Source organism: Camarhynchus parvulus, chromosome 17, assembly GCF_901933205.1.
Source record: "Camarhynchus parvulus chromosome 17, STF_HiC, whole genome shotgun sequence".
NCBI classification, from domain to species: Eukaryota; Metazoa; Chordata; class Aves; order Passeriformes; family Thraupidae; genus Camarhynchus; species Camarhynchus parvulus.
The window spans coordinates 5,493,449-5,504,812 of NC_044587.1; the positions used below are offsets into that span (position 1 = coordinate 5,493,449).

At 48.3% G+C, this 11,364-nt stretch overlaps 1 protein-coding gene across 1 annotated transcript; it reads right to left on the reverse strand.

The window, feature by feature from the left end:
• Positions 1-220: 220 nt before the first annotated feature.
• Positions 221-11,283, reverse strand: TBC1D13 (TBC1 domain family member 13). The gene is made up of 12 exons (XM_030961656.1): positions 11,112-11,283; positions 10,863-10,936; positions 10,575-10,615; positions 10,098-10,159; positions 9,723-9,822; positions 8,570-8,652; positions 8,256-8,415; positions 7,287-7,494; positions 6,552-6,715; positions 4,900-5,060; positions 4,690-4,747; positions 221-3,951 (listed from the first exon to the last, which is right to left on the reverse strand). The coding sequence occupies exons 1-12, from the start codon at positions 11,132-11,134 to the stop codon at positions 3,886-3,888; spliced, it is 1,200 nt and encodes a 399-aa protein (XP_030817516.1). The 5' UTR covers positions 11,135-11,283; the 3' UTR covers positions 221-3,885.
• Between the last annotated feature and the right edge of the window lie 81 nt (positions 11,284-11,364).

The following is an 11,364-nucleotide window of genomic DNA, read 5'->3' on the forward strand; positions in this document are numbered from 1 at the left end:
CCCGGGACACGGGCACACGGACACCCGCGCCCACCGCCACCCCGAGCGCTCGCAGGAGCGGTGGCACCCGTGCCGCGTATTCCTGGGGAAGGCAAAGCAAACCCATGGCGGAAAGGAGAAGGCGGTGGAGGAGCCGGGCTGGTTCCCCAGAGCTCTCTGTCACACCTGCGGACACCGCAGAAGGAGCGGCCCCAACTCCGAGTCACAGCGACAGGAGAGGTTTGCACAGACATCCGTTTAGTTAAAGGAAACCTTACAAAAATAGTGCTTGAAAAAAGAAGCGTAAAAGAAGGAGTTTTAAAGTGATGAAATGCTCACTACACCATTTTCTGGCAGTTCTTCGCAAATAAAGTGGGGGAAAAAAGTGTTATCTGTTCCTTTCTTTGGAGAAAGGGCATTTTAGAAGACTGCTCCAAACAGCTAAAACAAAGTCACTGACATTCCTTCAGGAAAACCAGCCTCTGATTCCCAAACACCCCAGATTCCCCCAAAACAACTTCTGGCCTTCACTCTGTTCAATGCCAAAGTGTGAATAATTCTAGGTGGAGTCACAAAATTCCAACTCAAAATCAGTCTCCCCAGTGACCACCACCAGCAAAACTTGATCTACCTCAATGGCAAAGCCACCAAGTTCTACAAAGCTTGAACTCCGGTGAGGTGCAGGTAGAACAGACCTCTCCTTCCCAGGGAAAACTCATCTCTTAGCACATCCAGGAGTTTTCCCTCCCAGCTGAAGGTGATTTCCCTTTCCCCTGTCTGGCAGTAGTCCTGCCTGTGAGGAACACATGGTAAGACCTATTTAAACATCCTCTGTTCAAGCCCCTGTGAGATATGGGTCCCCAAGGCACCCCAGACTAACACCTCCCACCCCAAAGATCAGCTCTTTCAGCAGGTCAGGATTGTAAGAAACCAGAAGCAGAAACGTCTCAAGGCTGGACAGGTGTTACTTGGCCACACAAGTAAGGAAACACCAGTTAAGTATTGTCTCACTTCAAAAACAACAAAAATAAATCACCAAAAACCTTTGAGGAATGAAGCCAAGGGCAACATGAGGAGATTAAAAGCTGGTAAAAGGTTAAGACTTTGTTTTGTCCCCTCAAAAATCTGGTTTTGCTCTTAAAGAAAGGAGAAAGTCTTGGAATAAAGAAATAGATATCCCAAGACAATGAGAAGTACCACTCCTTTCAACAGCAGGACAGAAGTTCTACCACACAGGAAGGCAATAAGCAGGAATATAAAACAGCTTTTTATGTATGGAACAGCCTGTCTGGACGTTTCAAAGTTGTTACAAGCTCTCCCCACAGAACTCAGTAGGTTTGGCAGCCATCGTTTGGATAAGGCTACAGAATTTATCCCAGAGATCCTTTCCAGCAGCCAAATCTCTCGTTGCATCCCTTTAAAGCACTGCAAACTCCTTTCAAAAGCACTCACTGTCACCTCCTGAAGCAAGGTGACAGAACATGAGCCCTTGGACACCAAGGAAGGGAGAAAGCACCACACCTGTGCTGCCACCCCCCTGTGCCTTCCCAGTGGGATGGTCACCCCCAGGGCCCAAAGCTATGCTGAAAACGTGCACAACTTCGTTTCCAAGTCATGCTTTCATCCTGATTTGCCTGCTGCCTCCTCAGGTTAAGGAGATTTCCAGCTGCTCAGAGCAGGAACACTCATGGGTGGTCCCTGTTGCCAGTAGGAAATTCCAGCTAAGGAAACCCTGTAGGTGCCAGGGGAACCCAGAATGAACAGCCCAGCCAAGGATTTAGGGTGATGAGAGCAGGGTTTGTGCATGGAATGGGAAAGCTGCAGTATTTATAGCAGTTCTGAGGCAGAAGTGTTTGGAGCAGGTACAATTCTGCCTCCTAGGAGTGGGGCCCTCTGGTTCTACATTTGTACAGAACCTCCCAGGTGGCTCTTTGACCACACCAGGTCTGGCCAACAGCCTCCCTAGGGCAGGTACCCAAGAGCTGAGAAGACCACCTGGAACAGCTCAGAGAGAACATACATCCAGTGGCCAGAGCAGCCAGGATGCTCCACCACACTGCTGCCCGGCTCTACCTGTCCCATTTTTCTGGGAGGAAAACCATACCCTCAAGAAAAGATTGCAGCAGAGAGGGATACTGTTGCCACAGGTATTAATTACAGATTGCTTTAAACCTTAAATTGCTCTTGCAACACAGCAGCAACACACGGCTGCACAAGTGGTACTCGAGCATCTTCTCAAGAGGCAGAGATTGCTTGGGATTGCCAATAAGAACATGGGAACGTGCACCAACCTGTCCTGCCATCTCCCCACACACCCTGGTGAGAATTACAGCAGCCTGTGAAGGCCTTCAGTGAAGGAAATAACACCAGTAAAAAAAGCTGAAGGCTGCCAGCATCCCTCCTGCTAGGGCAAGTCTAGGCCAGCAGCAGCTTAAGCAGATCTTACAAAGACTGACTGACCTTTAACAAATCAACACCCATAAATACCAAAGACTGCAGTGTCCAACAGCAGAGGTGAGCCAGCACAGCACAGAAAGAAAGGGAAAAGCATGTTGGATTAGTGTTCACTCAAGAGCTTCTGCACCACACAAGCACCTGGGTGCTGGCAGTTTCTCTCTCTGAGGATCAGGGTTTCTGCTCAGCTCAGCACTGTGCCAGGTCAGCAGTTCTCCCTGTGGTTTGTCTCAGTCCCTGTTCACCTGAGCCCACTGGACCATATCTGAAGTGCAGCAGTTTCCCTTTCAGGAGAACAAGTGTCCAGCTCAGGACTGGGACTCCAACAGGACCAGGACAGAACAGTGGATCAGCCCCAGCAGTCAGCTCATGACAGATGCCTCTGTGCCTGCTGGATTGTGCTAGAGAAGGACTCTTATTGCAGATCAGAACTGCCTCTTCCTGGCAAGAAGTACTGTGAGACAATAGCAAGGTTACTGTGACCAGACCTTGATGGGAGTAGTATTTTTAAGCCACTGAGGCAGAAAACTCCAGTTGTGTGCCTGTATAAATCCCTAAATACATCTGTCTTCATTGCACATGATTAGATGTCCATTTCTTGTGTTTCAGAATCCTGATTGTAGCTGGATATGCTCCAGTTCAGAGCAGCATGAGGCCTCCCTGCAGCAACAATCCTGCTCTAAGGCTGTGTGTAGTAAGGCTTGACTTAGAACTACACTTCAGAGGGGGGTTAAAACCACCACAGTGTTGCTTTCAAGGACACCTCGTTGGTAAGGCAGTTCTGGATTCAGGCAGTTTGAGTGCACAAAGCCACCAGCTGTCACCGTGTCCTCCCACCTCAGCTTCCCAAGTCTCTTTCCCAGTCAAAGGAGGGCAAACTGCCAGGTGACCTTCACCAGAAAGTGATGCAATCTTCTTCTTCTTCACAAGCCTCAGGGATGGCCAAGTGCAGACACGAGAGAGGAGAATCCAGAATCTACTTGAATGGCAGAATGTGTGACTTCACTGGAATACATTCTATTCACAGGAGGAAGATCCTTCTATCCTCACCCACCAAAATTCACTGGACTTAAGTCTGTCCTTTCCCCATCAGAAGTTACTCCATGTGTTACTTCCACAATACAGGAGTCCATCCCTTCAGGGATATGCAGACAGAAGGTTTCTTTCTCCCCAAACTCAAAGTCATTAAAAAAAAGATACAAAGAACTGCTTTTGGCAGCAAAGAGGCATTTGAGATGTGGAAAAATCTGGAGTGCAGGACCCAAGTAGATAGGGAAGTAATCAGTCCTTGACCTAATAAATAGAGTAGAAGTCTTCAAGGTGGCCAGTAGTTCTAACAAAACCTGAAGTCTTGCAGAGACCAGTAGGAGCTTTAGTGCACCACACTGCAAGGGGCCATCTCCCAGGATCCACTGCCACACAGTTCTCTGACACCTTTCTTAGGCCCATGGACTATTTGGAATCTTGAAGTTCCTTTGCCTTCTTCAAAATCAGATGAACATCAGAGATAGGATAATCCTATGGCAAGGAAGCAAAGGAATTTCAGTGACTTCCCAGCATCCTTGATACAGATTGTTTTGTTTAAGCAAGGCAAACCTTGACAACAAAGTTCTTGGCCTATTATAACATACAGCCATGTTCAGTTACCCTATTAACAGCTACAGTTTCCTGTTTTGTAACTGATCAAACCTCAATAGCCTTCCAGAAGGTTTGTTGTTGGTTTTTTTTTTCCACTTTGTCCTCCAAGGGCACAGTAACCTGGCCTGACATAGGGCTCTGTCTCATGCCAGAGAGCCTTATCAAAGCCAGTATCTTGCACAGCCCAAAAGCAGGAACTGGCAGAACGTGAGATATCCAACTGTGCAGTGCAGGCATTTCCAACCTAAGGCTCTCACAGATCTCAGAACTGAACAAAACCCTCTGGCCAAAAAATTTAGCAGTGTTACATAAGGTTTTACATATTTGCTTGAAATTATTAACTTTTTTTTTTTGCAAACCAAAGGAACATTAGAAACCTCCAATCTATGATAATTTCTCTGTAGGGTAGAAAGGGTGCATGTGCTAAAGACTCCCACTTCCAGCAATGAGAGTGCTGTAAGATCCCTGCAGATTTTCCTGCAAGCAAACATCACAAATGTGATACTTGTCTTGAACCAGGCATACCCTCCCACCCTCTCACATACTGTCATCCTCTCTCACAGAACTATTTTAAGACTTTTCCAATTGCTCTCTGCCCCCACTCTATTTAATTCTTACCTGTAGCAGCCTCATGTTCAGAGTGAAGTCTCCTTCCAGCAACTGATCCCGGATGAGTCTGAAAGACGGAAATTATTCCAGCTACTTTTGACTCTTTACAAAGAAACTTGAAACCTGATAACCTCTTCACCAGATGCCCTAACACACGCCTAGAGAAGACTCCTGGATCCATGGAAAAGAAGAAGAGGAAGGCTGTGTGTGTGTACTTACGTCAGCATGGCACAGCAGACGAGCAGGAGGAAATCGAAGCGCTTGTCGTCAGCAAAGAGGGAGTCCCAGATGCGGATGACATCTGGCAGCAGGAACTCTTGGGACAAGAGCAACGTCAGCCAGCGGAAGGCAAAGAACTGGGGTTTGATGTTCTGTTCTTGCTGTCAGACAGGCACCAGGCAAACAATGAGTACGTGCTCCTGGTCAGTTCCCTACAGGCAAGAGATGCACCCCATGTTTCCATCCCTGTCTCCTCCCCAACGCTGCTCTAAGCTTCCAGCTCATCCTGCAGCAGCAGGAAAACCTCTGCATCCTTTGGAGACTCTCCCATTCAACCTTGACTGAGAGATTTTCAGTGCAGCCACACTCTATACCTACAGCCAAGTCAGAAAATGCTCCTCTATCCACAACATGGAGTAGAGGAAGCTTTTCTCCCTAAAGGCTCTATTTGTGTTCTGTTAAACCTGCCAAGTAATTTTTAAGTTCCCATTTCAACAGCATTTTATCTGCAAAGCTGCAGCCCTCCCCCGCTAGCACAGGCACTGTTTGTCAGGATTTCCTCTCCTTTCCAGAACCCTTGTATTTATGAAAAGGTTTACTATTCACAAAGATAAACAAAGATAGAACAGAGTTCACACTGATGGTCGGTAAAACATGCTGTAAGCACCTTTAGCCTCAAGTTTTCCTGTTTTCTGATGTTAAATCCAACATAGCCTAAGTTTAACCAAGGTCAAACAAGCTCAGGATTCTGCTGATATTCTTAAGGACCAGCTGCTGCATGGCCAAGACCATTTCCTGCCAGCCAAACATTAAGCAGTTTTTCTCCCCACTGGATCTGCTACCAGCCAACACTGTGGGCTGTGTCACTGTGCTGACAAACCATCTTCTGGATTATAGAAGAAACATATCCTGACTTTTCTAGATGGAAAAAAACCTCATTGTAATTTGGTCAAGGTTGCAGTAACAAGAATAGCTTTCCCTTCCAAAGTCTCCTTGGACTTTCACACCAAATGGACTATAAGACTGGAGATGTTTGTAATGAGAGCTGCCTTCTATGTGTTCTACAAAATTCACACAAAGCCAAAGCAGTTGAAAGCCTTTGGATGAAAGGGAACAGTATAATTTGGCCAGTGGGATCATTGAGCTCACTGGATTTCACTTCTCCTTTGGAATGTGCTCCATGGAGTTTAAGTCAGTGCTGTCAGGGCAGCACTGGAAATAGAAGTGTGTGTGTGCAGCGTGGGGATGTTTTTTGTTTTGCTCTTAAAATCAGAAACAATTTCTGTAGCCTGGAATGCTCAAGAGCTCTACAGCAAAAGTCATGTTTTGATGTCTACAAGAGAATAAAAACTCCAGCTCCAGCTATGCAGGTGACCAAGGATCATGGCCAAGTCCCTTCAGACTCCCAGCTGGCAGCTGTGCAACAACCACAGTTTGCTTTCAGAGGCAGGCAGGGGAGGAAGCCTTGCTGTGTCAGCTCACTCTGGGCTCACTCCAAGGAGAGGCTGTTTCAGCTCTCTCTGCCCCACAGGCAAAGCCCTTCATACACTCTGTGTTCTACTCAAGCAGTTGAACAAAACTGACATTCATGTGCACTGTTAAGCCACTCCTCACATCCCACCCAAGACCCAGAGAAACACCTGGCTCCTCACCAGTTTCAAATACAGCTCCACATCTTTTTCTTTCAGGGTGGAGTACACCTTCTCCATTTTGTAGGTAATACCACACTGAGAATCATCCAGGCTCTTAATGAAGTTGTCCCGAATTTCAGCCATTAGATTGGTAAAGCAGAAAAATGTGTCTGCTTCAGCATGTTCTGGGGAAAGAAAAGAACATGGGAGAATAGAGGAAGCCTCACTGAGAGAGGTACAGAGCTGTAAAATTGTCCTTGTTCCATAATGTGGTTGCTGTATTGGATCTGAGGAGCAGATCCCACCAGATCTTGGCTTGCTTGGTCTGGGTCAAAACTAGACAACCATTTTTTAGGGTTTTTTTCTAAACTAGAAACATCTACAGAGCCACAGCAGATACTAACCTTGTGTCCAACACAAGGTCTTCATGACATGAGGTCACAAAACAGTTATCTATGCACAAGAACATAATCTGCCACCAGCACACACCCTCAGAACTCCTGTGAAGCAGAAGCAACAGGCAAAGTCCTCCCTTTCAAATTTTTCCTTACCATCTATATAAAGTACAAGGAAACAAGAGCTTTTAAGGTGATTTTTAGTTTAATAAACAAACAAAAATTGCTCTAAAATCCTCACTTCCCATGTCCTCACCACTCCCAGCCCATTCAGCACCCACCAATACCCCAAAACTCCTCATGTCATGCAGAGAAGTTGCAGTACCACAGCCACTGCTGAGCAGTCAAAAGGCTTCCTCACCTTTCCATTCACTGTTAGGGTCTGTAGCAAAGGTGTAGTAAAGAGGCCCCACGATTTCATTCATGCCCTGGACATAGGCTATCCCAGGGTTCAGCTTGGCATAGATGAACAGGATCCTCTCCACCACTTCCCAGTGAGCTTCGCAGCCGTTGGGCAGAACTTCATACTCGCTCAGAGAGCTGGGGGTGCTTTTAAGAGGGGAGCTCACCTGGAAAACAAGGCTGAATCAGGATAACCAAGTGGCACAGATCCCTTAGCACATGTGCCAAGCTTGGCTTTTAACACACATAGGCCCCCCCACAAGATCTGGGCTGTTTATACCACATAAACCAAGACAAGCAACTCTGGGAGCACGCAGGCAGAGACGTCCTGGTGCTGGCTGTCCCTGAAGAACAAAGTCTGTGCAGCAATGCACAGTTCCTTCTGAATCATTGCACCACATGATCTCACACAGTAAAAACCACAGCAGTTCCACTTCTTTGTTACTAGTATGAGGGAAGGGTATTGAGAGTTGTGGGAGAAACCACCTTCCCCAACAGCACGTGTGCTGTAACAGTCATGAAAGGGGAAAGAGACTACACATTTTAACAGATACTCCCGATTCCAAGTTTGAGATCCAGTTCTGGAGGACTATGGAAATTTGTAATAAATTCATAGTAAATTAACACTTCAGTGTTTTGTTGCCATACAGGAAGGCATATGTCAGGCATAAAATAACTTGTGATTACAAATTCTACCAGAAGTCGGGTAGAAACAATCTTTAAAATTAAATATACCTATAATTCCCTACAGTCTGTCAGGCTGATTCTACAACGTACAGCCCCCAGAATGCTCAGTAACTGCTGGGGTGTTTCCTTAATTCCACTGCACAAGCAGAAAGAGAAACAGAGAACAGCCCAAGAATCGTCCTTCCCCTTCCCAACCTGAGACCTTGCCCTGTGACAAGGACAGCCCCAACCCAGAGCTCACATTTGTCACCCCACTGCGGTTTCGTGCCACTGTCTGTGACTTGAGCGTGGTCTGCTCCACGCGCCTGCGCAGCGTCTCAAACTCGTTCTGGGGGTCCAGGATCAGCAGGCAGGGATAATCCGTGGGGCGCTGGAAAAACGCCATGTCAGGGTACAGCCTCCTAGGATGGACACAGCAGGAAATCAGGGACAAGAAGGAAGTTCGTGCCCCATGTTGAGTGGGAGGCTCGGTTTAATATTAAACTTCCTTTTCAAAGTACAATTTCTTGATCAAACTGCCCGGGTTCAGAATCTGAGTGGTTGTGCCTCACACACCTGACATCTTTGTCTATCTGGAGGAGCACTTCGTTATCCTTGAAGTAAGTGTTCCATCGACTGTCTGGGTTTGGATTGAGAGGCTGAAGAGAGAAACAACAGAAACAGAACAAGCGTGTTTCACACATATCAATATCCTCAGTAAACATACAGTGATTTAACATTTCTGCTGTCACTCTGCCATCAGCACAATCTGAGCATATCAGGGTCATTTTTCTCTCACATTTTAGATCCTCTTCACTCATCTTTTCAAGAGTTTGTTACCAAATCAGGTTTTTTTTTTTCCCTCTGTTAACAAGATTCCTAACTGCAGCTCCAAACCTGTACCATGGAGATGGTATTTAGACTTGGGGTAAGAGTTATCCACCCACCCAGCACTTTGATGTTGTGGTTCTTCTCTCCACACCAAGATCCACACAAAGTTAACAACTAACCAAGGAAAAAACAACAAGCTACATTCCAAGGGATTCAGAGATCACTGTGACCTGCCTGTGTGGTTTTACAGACATGCCAGTTTTACACCACCAAGGCTCCAGAGATCACAGTGGGGCAGGTGACTGCAGGGGAGTGAACGCTCAGAATGGTCATGGGAGCAGCTGTATCATTTTACAGTCTCTTCTGATCAGTTACTTCACTCACTCCTCCCACACACACACTCCTAACAGCACTTTCAGAGAAGGAGAAAGCCAAGGAATGCAGGAAATAGTCTGTTAAAAAAATAACAACCCAGCAGCATTATCAGAAATAATCAACTCTCCTGCCTTCCACACCACAGCCCAGCCTGACTCTCCTGCTTCTTTTCTATCCTCTGCTCTGAATCCACTCATGGACCCAAACTCCCAGGGGAGCATCTCACGGCTCCAGGAACCTCTTGTGAGCCTCTCCCTTTCCCTAGGAGACCCATGGCCTGGGCAGGCAGCCCCAAAGGGCAGGAGGAGGGAAATGCACAGCTGGAAACAGCTCTCTACAGAGCTATTGGTGCTTTGCCAGTAATTCACACTCAAGGCAAGCACAACAAAAGTGCCAGGCTGGCACTTGGGAACCATCCCCCCTCCAGCAGGGCAGAACAGTTGGGAACAGAGCCAGGAGCAGCCCAGGGGGCCAGAAACTCCCCAAGGAATTTTCTGCAGCACAAAGGCTTAACAACACTTACATGATCCTCTAAGGTCACATCTTCCCTGGAAACACCCAGGTTGGCCTTGGCAATCCCAGGCTGGATAATCATTTCTTTCAGGAACTGGGAATACAGATCCCTTAAAGAAGAAAAGAGGAATTTGCAATGAGGAAGATAAGGTCAAGGTGAGCACACAGACAGAGCTCAAACAGATGTTTCTGTCCCACCCTGCCCAGCCAGAAGGCATCTGATTTTCTCTTCAGTGTAATTGAAGGGGTCAGTCCATCAGGCAGAAGGGAGAACAGCACATTACTCACAAGAACAATTTGTTTTATGAAAGTACTTAATTATTTAAAGCCTATTCTTCTCTGCAGATATCTTTGAAAATAAAGGGACAAGTACCAACAGCCTCACCTCTGTTTCTTCAGCAAAGAGCTCCATAAGGCTTTCTCTAAAGGGAGGTAGTTCAGGAGTATCTGCACAGGAAACAGGTGAACAGGAATTAGTGTTCAATGAGGTGTTACACCTGCAAGATGAGCGAAGCAAACCCAGTAGCTCAAACTGGGTCTTGGAAAATACTGGGATTCCTCTCCAGAAAACCAAGTACTTTGCTAAGCAACAGTCAGGAATATTTCAGGGACTGGCTTTCCACACAGAACTATTTGTAGGACTGATCAATAGCTAACCTGACCGAAATGCACGGCTTGCTTAAAACAGAGGCTGTTCACATGCAAAGTGCTGATCTGCACAAATTACTGCTGACTTCTAGTGGCTTTTAAGCTCTGGATTTATTGTTTGTTTACAACTTTAACCGCCAAAAAAGCACTATGTATACTCAATCAACCCAAAGCATCACTCTCAAGAAAGAAAAGGGCCCCAAGCAAAACCCACCTTCCAGCACAGGCAGCGCAGCCCACCATCAAAGGGAATTCCTGTGGAACACCAGGCAGAGAAACAACCACGTTAGCCCATCTCTCACCGCGGCTTGCTGATGTCACCTCACAAACAGGCCTGGCAACACTTTTCCTCCCCGAGGGGCACGAAGCTCCCCCAGGGACGCTGCTGGGGCTGTCCAAGGGGTGATCTCCCAGGGGACAGCCCGTGCCAGGCGGCACAGCCCGGGGCACCGCCGTGCCCGGAGCCCCCTCCCCAGCCCGGGCCGGTCCCCGCGGCACTCACCGCTGAAGCACAGCTCGCGGAGCTTGCTCAGAGCCACCGTGGGTTCGCCGAGCACCTCCTGGAAGTCCGCGATCCTGAGGGGAGCGAAGCCGCGGGTGACATCAGGGTTGGTACAAGCAACCCGAGACCCCCCAGAACCCCCAACCCCGCAGAGCCGCCGATTCTCGAGAGCCCCCAGCCCGCGCAGCGCAGCCCCGGCAGGGTGGGGAGGGAAAGGACCCCCGTCCCCACAGAGACCCCGGTACCGACCTGCTCTGGTGCATCCGCGACATGGCGGCCCCGGCGCCCCTTCCCCGCGCGCCGCATAAACGCTCCGGCTGGAAACGCTGCCCGGGGAGGGGGATGCGGGACGGGCCCCGCCCCGCGGGGGCGTGACGGAGCCGCCCGCTCCACACGGACCCTTCCCTGCGCTAAGCCCCACCCCGCGCGCCCCAGGGCGCCTTTCCTGAGCGCCTGGCCCCGCCCCGTCCGTAGCAAAGCTCCGCCCCGCTCCGCCCCGCCC

What these genes read in the sequence shown, in the direction of transcription:
- TBC1D13 (XM_030961656.1), bottom strand. Translation starts at nt 11,134, where the DNA reads ATGTCGCGGATGCACCAGAGCAG. An exon ending in CCCTAACAGTGAATGGAAAG is followed by an intron (nt 6,716 to 7,286) that starts GTGAGGAAGCCT and finishes TTCTTTCCCCAG; the next exon opens with AACATGCTGAAGCAGACACA. An exon ending in GTCTGCTGTGCCATGCTGAC is followed by an intron (nt 4,748 to 4,899) that starts GTAAGTACACAC and finishes TCCGTCTTTCAG; the next exon opens with ACTCATCCGGGATCAGTTGC.